Source organism: Augochlora pura, chromosome 5, assembly GCF_028453695.1.
Source record: "Augochlora pura isolate Apur16 chromosome 5, APUR_v2.2.1, whole genome shotgun sequence".
NCBI lineage: Eukaryota > Metazoa > Arthropoda > Insecta > Hymenoptera > Halictidae > Augochlora > Augochlora pura.
In genome coordinates, this window is record NC_135776.1 from 7995644 (window position 1) to 8020832 (window position 25189).

At 34.9% G+C, this 25189-nt stretch overlaps 1 protein-coding gene across 1 annotated transcript in view; it reads left to right on the forward strand.

Annotated features, from left to right (window-relative positions):
• The window catches only part of Timeout (circadian regulator timeout), a 392876-nt gene that overhangs the window by 357156 nt on the left and 10531 nt on the right, over nt 1-25189 (forward strand). Inside the window, exons 13-19 of the mRNA XM_078180750.1 lie at nt 295-354; nt 449-536; nt 1219-1417; nt 3267-3504; nt 6352-6449; nt 19992-20091; nt 21777-21911. Of these exons, the coding sequence (XP_078036876.1) occupies nt 295-354; nt 449-536; nt 1219-1417; nt 3267-3504; nt 6352-6449; nt 19992-20091; nt 21777-21911 (918 nt within the window). The remainder of the gene's footprint in view (nt 1-294; nt 355-448; nt 537-1218; nt 1418-3266; nt 3505-6351; nt 6450-19991; nt 20092-21776; nt 21912-25189) is intronic.

Below are 25189 nucleotides of genomic sequence, written 5' to 3' on the forward strand. Positions count from 1 at the left end.
AAAGGTGCCCCATACGAGACCCATTGTCTTTTCTAAACATAATTATCTATTAAAACAACATTAATGAAGTATTAAAATAATTTGAATAATATTTATTTAAAATCTGAATGTATTGAAAATTTAAGCAGGATCAGCTACCAATAATTTTCCAAATAAAATTTTAAAAATATACATGTTTTGATAGCATTTTTTACGCTGATTTTGAAATACCTGCGACTAATTAATATTTTTAACCAATATTTTCTAGTAGTAAACAAGTTATAATAAACTCGCCATTGTTTTTGTTTGTTACAGTCAAAGACGATCCTGTTACGCACACTGAAAACGCGGAACACGGTTTCAATGACAATGAAGGTAAATTATAAAACAAGAGATCGTAAACAACAGAGTAATAATACCGGCGCGAATGAAATTTATTAAATAAATTGTGTGAAAAATATTATTTCAGAAGACGAGGAGGAAGACGAGGAGGAAGAAGCGGAGGAAAGAGTGGCGAGGGTTGAATCCGATTTCAATTTCTCTGATTTTATTCACAGGTAAGTCGGTGAACAATTTTATTGAAATAATTCATTTGTTAACCCTTTTACTGCCGAACAATGATACATCGTTGTTGGTTGTATCTCTGAAACTGCCCTTTTCTAACAATATTCTTAATAAATAATACGCTTGATTTAATAATATTTATTCCGTTTTGAATGTTCTAATTATAAAGATTTTACAATATTTTTATAATTTCTGTCCGTAACTCTACCAAGCTGTATTAAATAAATTTGATATATTTTACTCAGATATGCGCGACTCTTTTAGTCGGCACTTTAGAGTCAATATTTTATCTGCCATTGATTATTTATTCATTCACAAATTGTTCAATTAGATTTCGTGACTTCTTTTGAATATTGAATTAACTACGCTAGAATATATTAATACTTAGTAATATAATTATTTAGTAAAATATTAATACTGAGTACTATAATTACTTAGTAATATATTAATATTGAATAATATAATTACTTAGTAATATAATAATACTGAATAATATAATTACTCAGTAATATATTAATACCGAGTAATATTATTACTTAATAATATATTAATACTGAGTAATATTATTACTTAATAATATATTAATACTACGTAATATAATTACTTAATAATAATCGCAGTCAGTACAATTGTTGTTATTGTAATCAAGAATCTTTCGGTCGTTGTATGTTCAAGATTTGCAAACGTCAAAATTGTCAAAGCAATGTTAATTCTGCTGCGCCAATTCGATAAGAATACGGACGAAGTGAATCATTACGTTAACAAGATGCTGCATCGGATCGCGTGGGAATGCAAAATGCCTGCAATGATGTTCCAGGCGTCCATGTTCAGAGTTTTCCAAAGAATTCTCGAATCAAAGCGTCCTGCTCACAAGGTAATACTACACAATTCAATTTATTAATTGTCTTAGTTATTTTTAAATAGTTCTTTTACTTTAGAGTCGTCTTTTTCAGGGTAGTTTCCTTGTCTAAAATTATTTATAAACAATTTTCTGAATTTAGAGCTATTTCTAAACAATTTAATTTCTTCCATTTTATGTTTTCCACTTTCGGGTTATTTATAAAGATTTTTATTAACGTGGGTAAATTTTAAACAATTCTTTAAATTTCCGGTGGTTTATAAACAGTTTTTCTTATCAAGGGTTAATTGTAAACAGTTTTTTAAATTTCGAGTTGTAAATAGTTTTTCTCGATTAAGGGTTATTTGTAAACAATATTTCCGATTATAGGTTATTGTTATATAATATTTTCAATTTAGAGCTGTTTTGGAAAGATTTTTTTAGGATTATTTTAAAAACTATTCGAAAAGTTCTATGCTGCAGGCATTTAATACTAATGTTAAGTAATGTTTATAGTAATATTTCAACCAATTTTATTAAAACGATAAACAAAGTGCATATAAACATAGGTTCTCCAAAACATAAACATAAATCCCTAATATAAACATAATTATAAACATAAATCTCTAAAAATCTCTAAAAAAAGTTTCCTTGAATAAATTAGTTTACCTGTCATAATATTTGCTATCCTAAACTTACCAATGTTCCCCCCTTTTCTTCTACCATAAGCGAGATACTTTAGACGCTCAAGTTAGGGCGAGAAACACGCCATACAAGTCACTAATACAACATTCATATTCACGCCGTAAATTACGCAGCGACGCTTATTGCCAAAGGACTGCTCATTCATTAACCCCTTGTCAAACTTTAACGAGTCAGACTCGTGACGAAGATTTTTAGTAATATCCTGTCAAATATAATTGTTATTCTGATTAAGTGGTCAAAACTGCCCGTAGAGGTTTTTCAATGAGTCATATACCGTTCGATAGCTGACCAATAAAAACTCATCTGTGCAAAATGTAAACTCTGTAACTTGTTCGTGAGGGTAATTACAGAGTAAATTAGATTCCGCGATTTTCCGGCATTTTTCCACCTTTAGCGGCTTTCTAAAATTTTGAAAAAAATGTGGCTTATTTTGGACATCAAGCTGCATGTTACAGAATTTTTTCAGATTTTTCCGTTGCAAGCTGTGATTATGAAAAATGAAAAACCAAAACAAAAATCGGAAAATTGAATATTTCTCGAAAACTAAAACATGAACTATTTTTGTATTAATTCCCTGATAAGATACTATCACTGCTCGTGTACTTAATTTTTTTCAGATTTTTGCTCACCTGCAACATTGTCAAAAAAAAAAAATAAAAACCGAATATGTCGATGTTTTTTGCTCTCAGAAAGAAGCTGCTACTTTTCTAGTTTACCGCAAGTGGTAAACAAACAATTTTTAACCTAGAAAATGCGAACGAAGCGAGCAAAAAAATTCTTCTAAGAAATTATTACAATCGAAAAGGTGCTTACCACGGTAACTATGAAGAAAATGATACGGCGAGGGATTAAATTCGACCGCGCCGAAACAAATAAAACCCGAACGTTCCGCGCGCGAGAGCGACAGAAGCATAACCACCCATAGCTGTCGAATAAATCATAGGGCAAGCGGTCGCATGATTCGATAAAGTGTCCGCCGTCACGTTCGGTCTAGACACTATCAACACTCCGGAAATGTTGATCTTCTCTCGCGCGCTCTGTGTACTCTGTTTTTCTATTAACTTCGGGGCTACTTTAGCGAGGAATTTACATTTCCGGGAGTCCGCTTAATGGCGGTCCTCCTCTTCTCTTCTCTTGCCCCGCAACCCCTTCTCTGAAAACCGTCGGTTCTACCTTGCAGGAACTTCAAAAGTTCGCCGTCTTCATAATCCGTCGTTTCATCGAAGTCGCGCAGAAGAACCGGAAGGCATACATGGAGCTGCTCTTCTGGAAGACCACTCGCGACGCTACGGAGGTCGTCGAGGGTTACAACGCGGAAACGGATAACAAGAAAGTTTCGCGCAGCCTCTGGACCGAGGCCCAAGAGGACGAGTTACGCACGCTCTTTATGGAACATCAGACTAACAAGTATTCCCAAGGTACGTTTCCCCGTGTTCAGCAAAATCCTATGATTTACGAGTCTTCTTCAGCGCGCCCGGCATCACGGATAATTTTCTTTGCCCGGGGAACGATGACTCGTGCTACTCCGCCGCCGCGTGCCTTTTCCGTCTGTCTTTAATACGAGAAAGGGGGTGTCAATTACCGTTCCACCCCCCTTCTGGTTACTGTGCCTTGCAGTAATTTTATTTTTATTTTTGAGAACGACGTTAAGTTATAGATATCGTGTCATTATAGATATTGTCATTGTTGATATTGTTGTTGTTGTCGGTGTCGTCACTGTTTCTGTTTTGTCGTTGTTGTTTATTAATAAAGTTCGATTTGCAATTTTTCAATCGTTTTATAACACGATAACTAACTTTTCAAATTTCTAATTATAATTTGACGTGCTTTCAGCTTGATCCTGTTAAACAATTTAAAAAATACGTTGCAAATAACGATGAGAAAAATACGACAACTATAATTTTTGATAGAAGAATTTAAACTATTATTTTGATAAAACTCAAAGAAATCAATTATTAATATTGATTAATATTAAAATAAGGAAGGGAGTATATTATCGAGTAATATTAAAATAAAAAAGAGTTCGATAATTCTAACGTTAATATAATTATTATATCAATATTAAATAAATTCGCAAATTCCACACAAAATGAATACAATTTCGTTTAATATCATAGCATTTCTATTTTAGAAATTATTAGAAATATAAATAGAAAATATCTTAGCATTTCTATTTTAAAAATTATCAGAAATATAAATAGAAGAGTTATTGCTACATCTTTTCCTTTTCGTATAAAGGATACGTATTTCTTTCTTTCGTGTTCTTTCTGTAGTTCCACTATTTATGTAGGTCTCTGGGTAATTTCGAGTTGGAATTCGTAGTATTTTCGAAGTTATTGAGCAGTGGAGCGTGGACGGCGAGGTTTAAATGCTTTCGGAGATGGTTGGTGTTGCGTCCCCAAATATCGCAATTCCGTTTCGCTGGTTTACAACCGTACACTGAGCAGCTAACGTGAAATGATTTAAGACCGTTCGTGGCAACCACCAATGACAACACCAGCCAACTCCCTAAAACATTCGAACACTTTTCAACGGGGCAATAATTTTCTCAAAATTAAAAAGACTCTAATCGAATCGGCCAAAAAGACTCTATCGTTTATAGACTCTATCTACTATGTGAAAAATAAAAAGACTGAGACTCCTAGTAAACAATAGAATCCTTTTTACCCAATTTGTTTTTTAATAAGACAATCTGCAAAACCATAAATCTCCTCAGAGACCCCCAATCTAATTATTATTACTATAATTATGTACTAAAAGTACTTGAATTCCGAATTATCCAAATAAACGTATAAATTAATCGATGATACAACAACGTACATCATTTCGTTTTAACATTGTAAGATCACGCGCATAATTGATAATAAAAAAAGAACCGCAGTATAGAAAATACAATCGTTAGTGACCCCAGAAGGTGAATCTCGATGCGACCGTAAATGTTTAGAGAAAAATAATTACCAGCGAAATTTGCCTCCGCTGTAATTAAATTAAAACAGACGGTCAGCGTTTCGTTTGTTTCTTCGGGGTCCCCCCATTAAAATTGAATACAAATACTTTGATAATGCTCCAATTAAAAAGTTTCCCCCCTCCTGTGTTGCTTCAATTTTACGGGAAACTCGAATTAATTAATTTCCTTCCATTTCCTCGATTACTATAAAATGATAAGCAAACAGTGTGTTATTTAGTTCTTTATTCGTTGCGTCCGACTCCTAGAACCGATTATTTCGACGAGAAATAAAATTTCTAAACGTGCAATAATCAATTCTCTTTTGTTCTTTTGATTATTATGAATGATGCATGAAAGGTGTGCTATTTAATGTTTTTATTCATTGCATCAACTCTAAAAGCGATTATTTTATTGATAAATTAAATTTTTAACTATGCAAGAATTAATTCTCTTTAATTTCCTCAATTATTATGAATGACAAACGAAAGGTGTGTCATTTAATTGTTTTATTTTTTACAACGACTCTAAAACCGATTGTTTAAACGGCAAATAGAATTTTTGAATGTGCATTAATCATTTTTCTTCAATTTCCTTGATTACTATAAACAATAAACAAAATACGTGTTATTTAAGGTTTTCATTCATTGCATCGACTCTAAAATCGACTATTTCCTTGATAAATCAAATTTCCAAGTATACAATAATCAATTATTTTTCAACTCCACGCTTACTGAGTAATAAACAATGAATAATAAACAAAATATGTATTACTTATTTCTTTATTCATTGCATCGACTCTAGAAACAACTGTTTCAACAAGAAATGAAATTTCTGAGATATCGAACAATCAATTCCGTAACGACCGATAATGAGATACGGATCGACGTTTAATTTGTTGTTGCTTGCCTCTCGGATAGGATCTCTCTCTCTCTCACTCTCTCTCTCTCTCTCTCTCTCTCTCGTCATTATTTGCAACCGAGAGAAATCCTTAACATCACGTTGTTAGGTGTTGCGCCGAGAGTTGCGCGCCGATAATATTAGGTTACTGATAACAACGTCTTCATTTATCGGCTAACCGAATCACGTACCCCCAGCGATGATCCAGTTAGCCCAACCCTTCCTTCGAATCAATTCACGGGCAATATTGATTGACTATAAATAGTACAAACACTATCAATCGCGCGCCACCACCATCCGTTCGAATCCCCATTTACATTAATGGAGGAACAAATCGTTGAAATGCCAAGTTGCATTTTCAATTAACGACGGAACCATGTTGTTTTTTATAAATAAACGTGTAAATTTATTGTCTGTTTAGATCTTATCAACTGGATATTGGAAAATATTAATCAAGAAAGAACGCGAAATGGTGTCATGAAGAAGCTGAAGGACATGTGCTTGATCGTCAACTCCAAGGTATGTACAATTTATTTATCTTGTATTTGTTGGTTTTGCACTGTTTCTTTTATTCATCATCTTTTATCATATTTATTTATACATTTCAAACGACGTATTCTTTCGACACATTATTAAAATTTCCTTAAAAAATACTGAAATAAACTCAAGAACATAATATTCTTAAAACAATTATTTTCATTAAAATTTATAAAATTAATGACATACTTCCTCGAGATACAATAGTTCCCATCGTCACCATTGTCTATTATCCCTAACAAAAACTATTTAAGAAAACTAAATACAAGAATAATTTTAATAATAAATTCTGTTGCTTGATTAATTTGAGCGAATAATATTCGTCAGGCGTGCATTACGAATTTAATTAATAAAATTCCGGAATCCTGCTCGTCAAAGCTTGGCAAGATCAAAAGATAACGTGCCGACCCTCATCTTTCGAATTTTATTATTTCGAGCGAACGAAAAATTTCTATAAATATGTAAATACGTGTTAAATCTAAATATCTTTTTACGTTAACATACGTTTTAAATGATCGAAATCGGGATATTGGCGGAAGTTTTATTATTAACACTTCCCCCGGTTCAATGCTAAACGCGTTAATAAATAGAGCTAGTAATTAATATTTCGGTATTCCATGGAAATATTTGATTCACTTCGTGTCCCTGTTTCCAAACGTGATGGCGTCTAGCATATTTATTTGAATTAGCATGTGGAAGATGGCTGGAAATTGCGGAGTCTGGCAAGAATGCGCGACCTACGAAAATATAGCGACTATATCTGCTCAACATTATTCCCTAGTTGATCTATGCGGCGTCTGAAACTGACACACCCTGAGACTGTGTAATTCGCGAGTCTTCCAAGAGAGATATGACTGTATTTATTAAATTTTCCTGTTTTTCTGGAACTGTAGTATATCAAAGCTGTTATAAATTATTTATAACCAGGAAACCGATAACGGCCTTTTCTTTTGCTTTCAACTGAACGTTGTTTAACCTTTCGCGATCGTATTAAGTTTATACGTAGGCGTTGGACTGGTCGGAATTCATTTTCGTTGAACGAACAAAAAGCAAGATGATTACCTTTTAACTAATAACCCTTTGACCTATCATTTTCACCAGAGTTAACTGCGCGAGTGCCCTTCTCGAATTTTTTATAAGATATTCAAACAAGACCAAATGCAAATAAATCTCAGTTCTACTTCGTCAATTTTTGCTGAAATTTTAATTGCTTGCTACACTTGAAAAATATAATTTATTTGAATGATTAATAACTACAATATTTCTTTCATAGTCGTTCGGTTGAAAGTTTACAACCCTTAACTTTAGAAATGTTTATCTCCATTGTTAGAAAAGATATTCAAATAAAACTAAATGCAAATAGTAACTATACCTCAACTCTACTGGATTAATTTTTATTAAAATTTTAGATCGATTACTATACTTAGAAAATATAATTTTTCATTCGAAAACCTTAGTAAATATTTCTTCGAAAGTCGTTAGATTGGAATTTTAAAATCCCTATATTTGCAAGTATTTTTCTCTAATATTAAACAAGATATTCGAATGAAACCAAGAGTAAATAATAACTTCATGTTAGTACTGCTTTACAAATTTTTTAAATAATTTCAGGTCAATTACTATACCTGGAAAAAAATAATTTCGGCACCTAACAACTATATCTTCGTAGATTAGTAAATTCTAATTTTACTACCCTTAACTTTGCCAGCGTCTCTTTCAATTACAATACAAGATATTTAATAAAAAAAACATATGCAAATGATAACTATATCTTAACTATACTATATCATATTTTTAAAAAAATTTTAGGTCACCTAGTAAACGTATGAAAAATATATTTCAATACTATTATTTCGAAAATCACGAAGAATTAAAATTTACGATCCATAACTTCGCAAGATACACTCAAAGCTGTTTTTATATAAATATTTACAGAAAGAATGTACAAAACAAGCATTCCGAAATTTTAGAAGTAATTGTAAAAAATAGTGCTTAAACAATATAAAAAAAGTCTCACACACGAAATATGTATCGACTCGAAATTTAAGAAGTGAAAGGAGTAGAATTTCATCTTTGTAATTGCCAATAATACGCAGGGGGGCCGTAATTAACTATTTCATTGACTCGTGCAAATATTTTCATGTGTACGCGATAAAACTGGGTGATATAATATGTACATATGTAGATGTGCGCCGTAATTGGCTGATGCAATATGTAATGTGACGATGAAATACCTTTGTACATTCAGGCAGAGTCATATCTTACATTTTTTATTCCTTATTGCACACGTTTAATAAATATTTTGTATTCTGATAAACAAATTTTTTAATATGCTGCATAAACAAAAATTACCGCACAAAGCGAATTTAAGCATATGCGAACTAAAAATAGAAATCAGGTATTAAAAAATCTAGCTTCTGAAATCCCATTTGATTTGTTCTCGAGATTAATTAACTTTATATTTATCATGTAAGACGTATTACATTTTATTCTTTTATTTAGTTTAGAATAAACAAATTTTGTCTTCACTGTATTTAGTTTCGCATTAAACAAGTATTTTTAGTCTTTTACGTGTTTATTTCCGAATAAACAAAACTGTTGTTTACTTTTTACCAAAAAATATTTCGTTTACTTTTTAATAAAACGTTTCGTTATTCTCTTTGTTCACTTTTTAATACAGAATTTTTTCAATATCACGTTCTATTTAATTTTGTATACAAAAATTGTTTGCACTTGTATTTTGTATATTTTAGAGGAAAAAATCGTTTATTCTTTCGTTTTGCTTACTTCTCAAGTTAAAAACTCTATTGCTTTTTTATTTTGTCTATTTTTAATAAAGAAAAATATAACACGCCTTATTCGAAGGATATAAAGCCAATTCAGGCGTGAAATTTCGTTCACTTTAATAAACTAATTTATTTAACATCACGTTTCATTTCGCTTTGTATAACAAAAATTATTCACCACATTTGTATATTTTTAAACAAAAAAAATCATTCTTTCATTTCGTTTATTTCTCAATTAGAAATGCTATTACTTTCTTATTTCGTTTATATTGAAAAATGTAATATACCTTATTCGATAAATATAAAGTCAATTGCTGCCTGAAACCAAAGGCACAGTAACTGGTCACGGTAACCACCACCATACAAAATCCGCTATTCCGTGTCGCGATTTTCGCTACACCCGATACATCGCAGCATCCATATAGAACCGGTGGATTCTAGCCTACCGTCAACGAAACCAAGAGGGAATCAATGATTTAAAGGAAGCGCGAGAAACGCGCGGTAGGGCGCGCGAGGACGCGCGTCAGCCCCCAAAAATAAGGTTCTCGGATCGGGCGTCGGTGACGGGACGACGAACGTATGCGAAAAAAGAGAGAACACACCGTGGCCCGGAGAATTGCTGCAGAAACTGTAAATTCTCGAGAGACAATTTCTCGGAGGTGCTTGCCGTAGCTACACACACACACACACACACACACGCACACACACACACAGTTCGAGGGAAAAGGAGGTCTCTCTTCTCTGTCCTTGCGTGGATCACGACTTCCGCTGTGCCAGCAAGAGTTTCGTCCCTCTTTACAGCTTCTGCCTTCGCGCAAGGGATGAAAGTATCTCAAGATTTTCTCCTGTCAAGTGTTCCTTTCCGGCGTTCCCCTCCGACCCCCGTGAAACGCTATCGCTTTGTTTGCGTTTTCCTTTCAAAGGAGCGTATGAAGATTTTGGACAGGAAGCCGGGGCCGCGTCCTCGGTTTCCAGGCGCGAGCATCTTCCACGAGCGCGCGCGTGTGTGTGTGCCGCGCAGCGATTGTCTGTCATCGCCCTTTCGATTTCTCAGTTATTGGAACCGTGACAAAATCGACTCTGTGCGCGCTCTCTCGCGTGTCTCTGTCCGTGTGCGGTGCTCGATAAGTCGGCCCGTGAAATATTCTCCGGCCTGCGAGACAAGTTCATTCAATTTTGACAGGATTTTAGGGGGTGTGATTATCCTTTGCCATACTTTAACGAGTCAGACTCGTGACGGCGATTTTTATTAATAAGCTATTAGTTATAAATCCGTTTCTTTAAGTAAGATTCAAATTTTATTATATTGTCACCAATATTTAAACATACAACTACATGCAAGCATACGATAAATATAAAATTCCTTTTTCTTCTAAGAAATTACTACGATCGAAAAGATTCTAATCATAGCAGTTGTAAAGAAAATGGTACGGCAAGTGGTTAACACTAGGTTTACGGAGATTTTTTATATACCTATCTCTATGGCACACATCAATTTGACATATGTTAACAAGAATAAACATTTTGTAGAATAAGTAATCTATTTTTAAAGGAATATTGTCATACAGGTGCATTGATATCAAAATATATATACATATATCTCTCTCTCCCTATATACAATATTATATGCTGTAAATATATTTAGAAATTTACGGTTGATAAAGGTAATTGTTCTTAAAATTTAAATCAGATAACTGAAATGTTAATTAACTTAACGTAATTGTTCTTAATTTAAATCAAGTAACCAAATTGTGAGTTATATTTAATTAAAATGAACGATGTGTCGATTATCAAAATTTGTCAACAAATGACAATGTTATATGACAATAATAATCACATTTTTAACAATTCTTTTAAATAAAAACCAACATAATATTATAATATAAAACTCGAGGATCCGAAGCGAAGCCATTTACCTGGAAGGCTCCGTTACGGGGACATTAAAAAAAAATTTCAAACGGCAAATCGAAAGGGTTAATTGCAACTAAATGCTATATCGACTCTTAACATTCGTCAACAAGTAACAATGTGTACTAAACGAATCAGCTGATGATCTAATAACTAAGTTATGAGGATATATTTAATTACAAGTAAAATCATATATCAATTCTAAATATTCATTAACAAATAAAAATTCACATTGAACAAATAATCGGATGATCCCAAAACTAAGTTGTGAATTATACCTAATTAACTACAACTAATATAGTATCGACTTTTTGGATTGATTAACATTTACATCTAGAAAGATTATTTATCGTTGCATCGTATCATCAAACAAATTGTTGGACGAATTGAACAATTTCTCCATTTTTCTCGACAACAGACTTGCACGGCGGCGTGTGTCGTCTCAAAAACGCAACGATACCACATTCCCGGCGGTGTTCACCTGGAATCGTTGCGGTAATATTAAAATTTCCGTTCACGAGTTTCCAGACGCGGCTTATTCGCTTGAGCGCGTTATTTCTCTTCCCGTGCCCTGCCTCGTCCTTTTCACAAGCCTTGAGAAGCTATCGCTTTGTTTGCCTCTTGCCCTTACGGAACACGTCTAAACATTTGTATCGAGCGTGAAAGTAAAGCGCCGTACGCGCCGCGCGAGCTTAACCGTTCTCTCTCGCTCTCTCTCGAAACCGTATAAAGCGAGAGACCGTGTTTTCTAAGAATGTGAAAATGCACGTCGGTCCGCAAATAATTTCTCTCATTTTTTCCGTCGTTCAACGTTCTCTCTGTGCGCAGCAGACGAATTGATAACAGCCAAAATTGAAAAACGGTGTTTCTTCTTCTGAAAATATTCTACGTATGTGTCAATGGTAATATGGTAATGTACCATTTATTCTAAATAGTTATAAAATTTATAGAGAAGATAATATCTCTATATAAACAGGTATGGTATTTATGGATAGAACAATATCTTTTTGTAAATAGTTGTAAAATTTAGAAAAGTTCAGTATCGTTCTATAGATAGTTATAAAGTTTATGAAACGCATGATTGTCTTTTCTGAATGTAGTTAGAAAATTTATTAGAAGTACAATATTTTTCTATAAATAAAGATTAATTTATGAAAAGTATAATATCTCTTCACAAATTAATGCAACTATTTATAAAAAGATACTCTACATAAATGATACATCTCACAAATATTACGTCTTTTATGTAAAGAGCAATATCTTTTTACAAACAGTAATAAAACGTATAAAAAGTACTGAAATATCTTTTTGCTATCGGGAATACCAATCTGCATAAACGAACGTATTAATATCGCAAAAGAGGATGAAGATCGAGGTTCCAAGCATCCACCGTATTCTTCAATTTACAATATCACGGACGATGCATCACGTTAATCCAATTAAATATTATACACGTAAAATCCCATTCCCTCATTATTATCGTGATTCTACATTCGTAAACAGTTATAAAATTTACAAAACGTACTTCAATGGAATACAATAATATTTCCATTGGCACGGAAAATAACTGTAAGAAGTAAAAATCATATTTTATCGATTTCCTCTCGTTCTTTGTCGTTCACAAAACACTAGTCAATACTTTTCGTGTCTTTTATGACAAGTCAATACTTTACTAGAACAACCCCTTCGCAGTTTTCAGCATAAATGATACTCTGGAATTCGGGATGACTCGATATAAAGTCTTAGTGATCAAAATGTTCTTTATTAGTTTCAAGATATAATATTTTTAATGAAATGTAACATAAGAATTTAATTATTGATAAGTATTGTGTATAATGTAGTCTACCGTATAAATTTCATTTGATTTAATAATAATTAATAAATAATATTTACTAATATATATATTTATTTATTATTATTAAATCATATGAAATTTATAGCAGCATATATTTATTACAGAAGCATTTATTATGCTATATTTATTACAGAAGCATTTATTGTGCTATATTTATTACAGAAGCATTTATTCTGCTGTATTTATTACAGCAGTATATATTTTACTATTTTTACTCAATAGTATAGTTTTTATTTACACGTTTGCAGACAATTTAACACTATGTCTACTAAGCTGTGTCAAAAGGTACTTTTCAAATTTTAACTTCAAATTATTCTCGAAATTAATAAATGTTGCTTCTCCAGAACTCATTCTTTGACCTTTTCTATAATAGTCGCTACATTAATTTATCGATATCATTTTCCTACCATCACGGATTTAAAAATGTTTATATGGTATACCTTAACCTCTTGTACTACGACTTATTTTACAACAAAGTTGATTAGTCTTCGCTTATTATTTGTAAATTCTTATGTCAGGTAGAAAATTTATATTTATTATACGGATCTCCTTACTTTAATGTTTAAATTTATATACTTAGTACACTTAATAGACTTAGTATACTACGTATATTTAGTAGATCATGTTCGAAATCTTTATAACGAGTCTGATTTAATATTATAGGGCAAAGGGTTAATGATTTCACAATAGGATTTAATTTCAAACGATTTTACATATAAATATCGAAACACTTTGCGATATATTATTTTAATATGTATTAACGTATTACTCTAATCACACTAAAAAATCTCTATTACAGTTCTAACGAAAAATACAAGAATTGTTTCATAACTTTGATATTCGCTTTATGTACCGTCACGTTGCATTTTAATGCAGATATCACTGCAGCGACTAGTTTTGAAAAATAAATTGAATAACGCCTTTCGTTCTCCAATTCTGGCACAGCGAGTTCAATACACGTAAATATTTTTTTCATAGATATGTATCTATAAAAGTCACTGTAGTGCAACCAGAGATTTGTAAAAACTGTGGTGTTGAATAAGGAAAGAATTTTACTACAATGCTGTTTTCATGATTATTGCTAAACTAATAATATTACCATGTTTGGCTGTCTTTCTAAGAAATTAGAATTTAATTTATTTAGAATTAAAAGAACAAGAATCAATTATTTTTCGTAATATACAAATGAACAATGTTCGTCACTATCTCATTGTTTAATATTAAATTATATCTATACGGACGAATATATGTTTGCACTTTATCTACTTGAAAATACAGATTAATGTACGAAAAATAGCGATGACCTGTCAAACTCGATAAAAATGACCTCAAGTGAACAAACACGAATCATAATATCTATAGTTTTGAACTAATAAAAATTATCCTTGCACATGTTTTTTTTAGCACTATTTTAAACAAAAGTCATGTTTGAAGTCCAAGTTTATTTCAAAGTCAAATCATTATGCATATCTAAATGAGTTTTATCTTTATTGGAGTGATCTCTGTTTAGTAAAAATTAGAATTCAATTTATTTAGAACTAATAGAACAAGAATCAATTATTTTCTGTAATATACAAACGACGAATTTTCGTCATTTGGCTAGCGGCGTATATGTATATATGCGTTAACGTGAGTCACTGTAAGCACAAAATCGCGGTATAAATATCGTTAAAAATGTTGTACGGTCACCGGCGACCCCGGGGGGTCGTTCCAGGGTTAAAAATCCGTGCGACGAAGTTGAGGAACGTCGATGTAGCCGGTACGCGCGGTTATCTTCGTCGCCCGGGTGAATCTCGGCAATTTAACTCTATCCGGAGCGAGGCATCCTTCCGTTTGTCGAAAACCCGGTCGGACAACATCGTGGCGGGACACCTTGTAACGATAATCTTGAGACATTACCTGCTTTAAGGCGGCCTGGGTGCCGGCGAGCACGTGCGCGCACGCCAAAGAGAAATAGAGGGAAAGTAAGAGGGATGGATGGGGGTAAGGCGACGATATATCTGACTACCGTTAAAACGGTATTACCCCACTTCGAAATTGACGATTAATCATAGGTGTGCACCCGCTGCGCCACGCCGCGCCCCGCCACCGGGAAAGGGAGCTGATTGCACCCACACCCCCACTGATTCGGGGGGCGAAGGCGCTCTCTCTCTCTCTCTCTCTCTCTCTCTCTCTCTCACGGGCTGTTCCCCGTGTTATTGATTCCTTGACGGATTCTTACACCCCGAATCTCTTACCCTTTGGGGATTCCGTAAGCGAATGTTCCGCTGGCATGATGCATCGCCTAATAAACGGCCCGAACGTTCAACAACTATTCGGATTGCTAAGCTGCGTGAAACAATTCGTTTTCGCGGCGCCCCCTCTAAATCTCTCGCGCTTCGACGGACCTTATTACACCAGACGCGCGCGGCAGTTCTCTTTCTCCGTGTTCTTATTTCCATTAGTTAACCCTTTGCGCCCTAAGCATTCGAATTCCTAAATGAAGACGTTCCTTTCAACCAACCGTATTTCCATTCGGCGTGATCGTTTATGGAACACTCCTATTATTTGTAAAAGATTTATATTATTTCTAGAACAATTTTATAATTTATAAAAGACTTTAGTTATGCCCTTTTAGTTAGACATGACTTCCATTATTTATAAAGGACTTTTATTGTTTATAGAAGACTCTTATTATTTTCAGAAGACTCTTATTATTTTTAGAAGACTGCTATTATTTATAGGAGACTTCTATTATTTATGGAGGACTTCTACTATTTATGAAAACTTTCAAGTACCAAAGATCATCGCCATTTTTTGCATACTAACCTCTACTTTCCAAAGATCATTTACATGTATAGTGTCATAGATCACGATGTGCACCATAGTGCTGCATTTTAAAAATTAACTAATACTAACGAGAAATTGTTTAGAGTATAATTGAAACTTAATATGTGCTTATCATAGAAATAAGTGTTGAATACAAAATTAAAGAAACAGTGAACAAATATCATTTATAACGTTAACATTTTACCGGTAGTCTATGAATCGATTGTCATGATGATTAATAATTTGCTATCTATTATTAAGATATTATATAATTTTTAAAATATTATTAATTTTCTAAATAGACAAAGGAAATGTCTAATATTACCAAAATATGAAAATGTTAAGAATACTGCTGCATCATTTTCAACTAATTACAATAATCAACAGTAAAAATATATTTTCGTATAATTCATATATCTTGCAATTAACTAAACTACTTATCATTTGGTATAAAATTCACAGTCTGACGACAATTGTGTCACATGAGCACAAAGGAGGGACGTGAATTAAACCGTAGAAATGAGAAAATCCATATTTCTCAGTGCTTCCGATTGGTAACGTTCGCTTCCCGTCGTCTTTCAATCGATTAATAATCGTCGCACACATTCGACGCAGCGTCAATGCGCATGCAAATGGTCCGAGATCCCGACGGCGTGGATTTTCATGGAAATGTTCGTCAAAGTTCCGGGGGGGGTACCCGCGCGTTCGTACTTTTTGGTGGAATTCTGTTTTCGAGCCATGTAATATATAATACGCGATACATAATACATGGAACGCGGCAGTCACTTGTTTCAAAAGGTTTTGTTTCGAAAGTTGTCGCATAAAGGATTATTCAAAAGCTAGTCGCGGACACGCGAAAAGAGGGAAACAAGTATCGGCGCAACAAAACTCGCCTGAAATCTCGGTTACCGCCGCGGCGCCGCTCGTGTTAATTCTCTGGCAACCCCTTGCCGCTCATAATAATCTTTCCTGCGCTCATTGTCCGGCCACTTGAAACGAACCGATACATGCCCGTTCACTTATCCACGCCGTTCGTAATGCATGCGTTTAAACTACTATTGGAATCGAGTTTAATGTACAGAGTGTCTCCCAAAAATGTCGCGAGCCTTAACACATATTCTTCCGCACGACGAGAATTCATTTTGCAATCGCCGATAGCCAAATGACGAAAATACGTCGTTTGTATATTACAGAAAATAATTGATTCTCGTTGTATTGATCCTAAATAAATTAAATTCTAATTTTTACCAAACATTTAACCAAAGTTATTTAAATTTAACCATTTAACACATTTTAACCAAAGATGATATAATTATAACCATTATTGAAAAATATACGATTTTTAGCAATTTACGTTGTTTTTATATAGACCATATCATTTCTACAAATAGTGTCCAGAAATTGCATTTTGTGAACTTATTTACTGTTTTTTTCAATATTCGCTCTTGAAGTAAATTATAACATAGTAAGTTTTGGATAAAAAGTGACTAACTTTGGCTGACGATAACTTCGCGAAAAATCATCGCAAGATGATGATTTTTCTCTCAAATTAAATCTTGAAACCTCCATTTCAAGACAATATTTCTAGATTTAATATATAAATTAATATAAATTAATAAATTCATATTAATATCTAGATTCTAATTAATATAAAATATATCAGCATTAATTATATCTATATTTATATATATATATATATATATATCTGTATTAATTATATCCATATTTTCTATTATAATCTATTTAAGTTTCTCTTTATTTGTCATCATTTCATTCGACAAGGTTTTTTCCATATTACTGAGTAATTCTATAGTAAATACTTTCTCAACTGATTCTCATTTTCTTTACACTTAAATAATCATAATTTAAAAGACAGCAAAACGTACACACATACGTGACGGTATCCCTGAAATAATTAACAAAAAATCGCTGCCCCATTTAAAAAAACGTCGCTGCACCTAAAACCTCGATTAGACATATAACTGCATACTCAAAGATAAAATGCACACCCTCTATATAAATCCAGCCTTATTCTCCCGGTAACGCATCGTGTCAGTCGGTGCTCCAACAGTTTCCATTTCTTTTAACATCGGCCATATATAGAGCCTCTGGCTCTGTTGCACTCTTCAAATCAATTCCGAGAAAGAGAGAGAGAGAGAGAGTCTCCCAAAGGATAAAATATATCTAGACCACCGTGTGCGCGTCTGTTTGCACAGCTCGAGAAACAATGGAACAAACTTCTAACAATGCGCCCGCTGCCCTAAGTCTGTCGAGTTTGACAATGCTCGGGTAAAATCTATTGAACCGTAGAGGGATGGAACTGCTCTCCCCGGTCGTCTAAAGATTTAGCCACGCAAATGAACGTCAGAGAACGGAGGGAGTGAGAGAGGACGGATGAGAGCATTCTAGAGAAAGAGAAAGAGAGAGACGGAGACAGAGACAGACAGAGAGAACGAGATAGAGACAGGGACAGAGATAGACAGTGATAGAGAGAGAGGGAAAGGGAGGAGGAAAGCGAGAAAGATAGAGAGAGAATGAGCAAAGGGATGAAGCGTATTATCGATTCGCCGAGGGAAAATCCATGAAACTGGGTCTTAGTCGCGGAAGCGTTTCATTTAAATAATTTCATGCGTGGGTACCTTTCATTCCTCTAAACTGAATGCCGGCAGTATACCGGGGAGAGGCCCGGGTGTTCATTTGACATTCATTTAGTCGGCGAAGTCGCGCGCGACGCTACGCGACAGCCATTTAGGACAACCGAGTGAGCGAAATTCTCTTGGGGGAGGTGAAACGTAATCATCGGAAAACAAGCGTCTTATTTTTTATCCCCCTTTTTATCTCCATTAGGAGAAATGAGGCCCCGGGAATTAGATTTTACACTTTTCCGTGCTTTTTTCCTTTCTAGAAACTTATTTGCGCAATAAATTGCTACCAGTCCCCCCCTCCCGCCGCCGCCGCCGTCGCCTACTCTAAACCTCCTCTCGTGGGGGTTGTTTCTGAATGCGTGGAACGCAGCTGCAGGCACTTCTGAAGTATAGGGATGAAATTAATTGCTGGCATGGAGTCCGCGGGACAAGAAATTGCGCGCGAGAGCCTCGGATTTATAATATAACGAGAAATTAAAAATTTTTCGACCGCCCAGACGATACGGGGGTCTCTCTCCTCTCTCTCTCGTGCTCGGGCATTAAACTTTTCCGTTTCGCGACGCGTTGTGTTGCTCCCTGCCGCGAATTTATAATTACGGTTGCGGGGGGCAGCACGCGCGCGCGCGCGCGCTCGCGATCCGATGTTCACGATAACGTAATTGGTTGACTGCGGATTTTGATGCGAAATTGTGAGAGCGAGAGGAGGCCTCCTCTCGGTGCTCTTCTCTATATATTTTTTTTTATTTTTGTGCGAACGGGGATTCGGCGTGCGACGAAATCCGCGCAGCGTCACGATGTTTTTATAATTGGACACTTAAGGGTGGTATTCTAGCGTGAAGTGACCGTTTTTTTTTTTATATTTTAACTTTGTTAGAGAATTTTTTGCAAATTATAACTTTCGCAGTCAAATTCACGGGATTTATTTGTTCGTGTTTCAACGGTGTTCGAAAATTTTTTGGGAAATGGGGGTAAAATTAGTGGTATCGCGTGCTCTCGAACGCAGTCGCTTTTCAAAAAGCACGTTTTAGGGCGTCTATGATTCAGACCGGTCTGCTTGTCCGAAATAAAAGATAAAGAACGTGAAAATGGTTGAAGTTAACACCGCTTTTCCATAATTAATAACACAAATGTTGTACGAATTTAAACTAAATTTACGGCGAATTAGCAGCACGAAACATAATAATTAACATCAAGAAAAATACTCGCAATCAACACCGCGAAAAAAGATAATTAACATCATGTAAAATAGTCATAATTAACAAAACGAAAAATACTCCCTAACAACGCGAAAAGTACTAATTAACGCCACGAAAAATATTAACTAACGTCATGAAAAGCAATAATTAATACCAGCGAGAAATAGTCGTAATTAATACCGCAAAAACTAGTCATAATTAACGCTGCTCAAAATAATCACAATTAATGCTACTCAAAATAATCGCAATTAACGCCCCAACAAACAATCATAATCGCCATCACAAAAAAAAAACAATTGTAATTAATACGACAAAAATTGTTGCAGGCTGTACGAAGTGAAATACAAAAGAGGCTGCCGAAAGAATGGTCCGAGGACGAAGTTGCTCAGCTGACAGAGCTCTGGGAGCTGCGGAAAGACGACGACGGTAGTTCTTTTTTTTCTTCTTTAACATCTTTCACCCACAATACAAGTTTGACCCCCCCCCCCCCGCCCCGAGAAACAGTCGAGGAATTTTACGAATGCCCCAGCCCGGGAATTCATTAGCACCCGCGACGATCCTCGAGATTTAATTAAGCTCCGGGGCACATCGGTAACGGCTGGCTCCTGCCGCCTATACCAATAATTCGCGCGAAGAATAATATCCTCGGCTGATAGGATTTTCCAAGCGGTCCCTGTAAGGAACTTTTGCTTCATTTCCGTACGGGGACTACTACTACCCGCGTCTTTTCGTGAAATTGTTTTCCCGTTGACCCCCGCGCAAAAGTTTCGCGCGAACCCTTCTAATTTTCGCTAGCGGCGACGGCCGTCTTAATTTTTATTTCTGCCCTAAGCCGATTGTTGCTCTTTGCGAACTGCTAAGAATCCTTTTTTCGTAAATACCTCGGCAGTCTACCTAGACTGAAAATTTTTACGAAAATTCACCTGTTTCGTATATAAATATTAATGTAAAGTAAACTAGAAAAATTAGTGCTATTTTTAGCATTTATTTGTTATTGAGATCCACTCCGAAAGAACTATTTTTTTCATCTATAATATTAAAGACTAATCAAAAGTTGCATAACAAATACATAAACTGAAGTTGAAATTTTTGCCAATATTTGTTTTTGGATTCTTTAGAATGTCTTATGTAATAAAGTAAATTACAATACTTCACAGTATTATTCCTTCAATTTAGTATTCATATATTATTTTATTTACAGTTTTTTGCTTGAGAGCAGAAGCTATTTTATCTACATTTGCTATACTAGTTTTTATCTATAATTTAACTTATGCAATTAATATCCGTATTCTATTTTTTCAACAATTTAATTTATCTATTTTTATCTACAATCTTATTTATTCAGATATTCCTATAATATCTTATTTAGAATCTAATTTATCCTAATATTCGTACAGTATTTTATTTGCAATTTAATTTATCAAAACGTTTTTACATTATTTTACCTGCAACTTTACTTATTCCAACGTTTATATACAATGCTATCTATAATTTACTTCGCCAAAATGTTCGTACTCTTTACTTACAGTTCCATTTACCCATATATTCGCCTAATACTTTACCAACAGAATAATTTTCGAGAATACACGTACACTATTTTATCTACAACTTCGCTTTTCTTAAAACCAAAAAAATTCATACAGAAACAAGTGAATTTTCGTAAACCGACCATACTCTGTCACAAAAGAAAATCCCGCATAATAAAAAGGTTACCATTCACCTACGAACCTTTTCTCGTTAACTTGTACATCAACAATTGAATTTCACGAAAATTCATGAAACAAAGACCCCCTTGACTTGTCGCGGGCTCCAAAAGAACCAGAAAAAAAACCCATCGGCCAGCCAAAGGAACGACGTTGAGAATCGCATCGCCGAGCGTAATTGTTTAATTGAAAAGCCACGGATTTTCCATAGAATCGCGGTTCGGCGATGGGAAATCGGTTGTCAGGAGCAAGCCCCGCTTTATCAGAAAATGGATTCCCTTTTCACTAATTTCATTCCCGGCCGCTTATTACGCGGAGAGAACCGCCGCGCGGTCGGATTGAATCAACGTTTCGTTCCGTTCGCCGTCGAATTAATGCCGATACGATTTCCCGTTGTGTACAACACAGATCCGGTGGATATGATCTTCAATGGGCTCACAATAAAGCGGTCGAAGCCGAAGATCAAGGAGAAGCTTTTAGAATTAGGATTGGCCGCGGATCGAAAGGAGCTGCGCAAGAAGCGGTCCAGAAAAAGCAACCACGGTAAGCGTTCACTCTCCCTTTCCGTCTTTCATGCCGCCCCTGTTCGAACCACCGCCACCCCCGTCGTCCACCCTCCTTCTTGTTCCATCTCTGGTCTACTCGATCTATATAGCCGTTTGGCTCTCTTTACTCCTCTCTCTCTCTCTCTATCTCTTCTCCCAGCCCTTTCTCCGGGTCTCAAGCGGCTCCAGAGCACTCCTTGTTCTGCCCAATCCCATCCCATTCTATTCGCATCTGTCTTTCTTACTATCCTCAGATTCCGCGACTATTCCCATTCGATCAGTCTTCCGCTAATACGATTGCCGGCGACTGCATGGGCCGGGAGGGGGATAAAAGCACCGGTCGAGGGAGACGCAGACTGAGGGACAGGCGTATAGAGGGAGAGAGACAGGGTGACGGGCACGCGGTGGGGGTCTGTCCTCAGAATACGGAAGAGGGTCATTTTTTGGAATTGACTATTTTTTGAAATTACCTATCTTTTTTGAAATTACCTATCTTTTTTGGAATTACCTATTTTTTAGAATTACCTATTTTTGGGAAGTACCTATTTTTTAGAGCTACCTATATTCTAGAGCCACTTATTTTTTACAGCTACCTATGTGTTCAAACTACTCATTTCTTGCAACTACTGAAATTTTTGTAACATTTCTGCTTTCTTGTTTTGTTAGTAGATGTCATCATATGATATATTTAGTGAAAAAAATAATAGTTTGAACAATATAATTTTTATTAATCCTTGACGGTCGTAAGTCAACTCCGACATGACTTTAGTTTAGTTTTCTTAAAATTATGATTATTTTAAGTATTAGGTTGGAAACTATGAAATGGGCACCGCAGCTGATCACAGATTAAACAAAAACGCCCGTTTCATAGTTTCCAACCTAATATAAAGAAAATGATAATCGGTGGAAAAACTATTCACTACATAATCCTTAGCAATATTAATAAAAACTCATCGAATACGGATAAAATAAGATGAATGATCCATAAAAACGAAAGAATTAAGTAGATTGTTCCCTACTATAAAAATTCATCTCTGAAGAGATTAATATAGTTACTACACTCCGTGGCTAGAAGATGAAATTTTTGTAACATTTCTGTTTTCTTTTTTTGTTAGTAGGTGCCACGTTATGATATGTTTAGTGAAAGACATAATCGTTTGAACAATATAATTTTTATTAATCCTTGACGGTCGTAAGTCAACTCTCACTTGACTTTATACATGCGACAAAAATGTCTAACGTCCGATAAGGGTTGATATAGTTACTACACTCTGTGGCTAAAAATGATAGAGATATAAAGAAAGAAAACAATAGAGAAATTTGACGGAAAGATTAAATAAAAAGCAATTCATAAAGAAAGAAAGAAAGAAAAAAAGGAAGATAGAAATAAATAGGAAGAAAAGCCACAGAATGTACGTGAGAGAGAATGAGAAAAAGAGATGGAGGACTAGAGATAAAAAGAAACAGGGAGAAAGAATCAGAGAAAGAGGCAGAGTGAAATAGCAATAAAATAAGAGAAAGAAAAAGAGAGAGAGAGACAGAAAAATATAGCTATATATATAGAAAGAGGAATAGAGATGAAGAGAGACAGAGGGGAAGAATCAGAGAAATAGAAGTAGAGTGAAATAGCAATAAAGTGAGAGAAAAAGGAATAGAGATAAAGGGAGACAGAGAAAAAGAATCGGATAAATAGAGGCAGAGTAAAATAGCAATATAGTAAGAGAAAGAAAAAGAGAGAAAGTGAAATAGAAATAGAGATAAATAGAGAGATAGAGTGAAAGAAGAATCACAGAAATAGAGGCAGCGTCAAATAGCAATAAAATGAGAAAAAGAAAGAGAGAGAGAGAGAGAGAGAGAGAGAAATAAATGGATAGACAGAGGGGAAAAATCACAGAAACACGCTAAAATAGCAATAGAGCAAGAGAAAGAAAGCGACAGTAGAGAGCGTATCTAGTAAGAGAGCGTATATAGAAGGGTGGCACACGAAGGCGGACGCCGCGAAGGAAATGAAAGGGGAGATCAATTTGTACCGAATCTTCTTGTAGACCCCTCTTTATGATCCAGGAAAAAACCTTTCGGCTGTATCGCCGGAGATCAGGTTATACGGACTTTGTTTCCCGCGCTCTCCCCCCCATCGGCGGTTGATTTTCCCTCCTCTGTCTCTCCCGACGACGATATCGAGCACACACAATCGTCGAATTAATTGGGTATCCCCGCGAGATCAATCCGAGAGATAATTTAATAGAAAAATACCGGTGCCATTCTTCGGGGCACCGACGTTTCGGTTCATTCGACACGGTTAATATGTACCTCATTCTGTTAACCCAATTTGCGGTGGTTTAATGGGACGTCATGGTCGCGCGATTGTTCGGACGATTTCGCTCGTGATCGGATTGCATGATACGGAGGAGACGCGCATAATTCTGCGGCTGTAAGGAAAACCGCTGATTGTCACGTTATCGAGAAAAATTGACATTGCTGCGTTTGCTGAACTGTGAAACGCAGGATTTATGTATTTATCAGAAGCAAACATTGGGATAACAATTTCTATAGACTCTAAATCGCATTGAATTTAGATTTAGATTTGATTTTAATGCAATTTTATTATGCAATTTGAAACTCAGGATTTTATGTATTCGTGACAAAAATAGATCGAATAACAAGATTGTGAAAAAATAAAAATTTAAGGAAAATGTTATAATATTATTTCCAATTTGTTAGAATTATTAAAAGAGGGGTAACATATGCATTTTCTAATTATCTTAGGCAATTTTTATTTTCTGTGAAGATCCGCAATTTATTGAACAGAACTTTAAACAGATTCGCAGTTTTTGGTAACAATATTTCGAAAATAATAATATAATATGAACTTGAGTTTTTACTATACTTAGTTTGTGCTTCACTTCTTAGTACAGGACGTTATCTAAGGAATTTGTTTAAAAAGAGAAATTTTACGTTGCCGCTGCTTCGCTACGTTCAAGTTCTGGGTCAACGGTGACCCGCTGCGCGAGGATTAATAAGAATAGAGCGTAAGTTTATAGATTTCTAACGAGGTTTTCGAATTTTACAGCAAAGTTCTTGTATTATAAAAAGAATTTTACGTAATTATAGAAAGAATATAGTAACGAGTAACGATCGAATAAATGCAAAGAATGACGGTCGTTTTCTCTTTACGAAATCTGTTGATTTATGGATCGATTAAATGTAACTAAAATCGATTCTTTAAACACGCCAAGATACACTTCTGAATACGCCGAGATATCGGTCGAAGCAGAG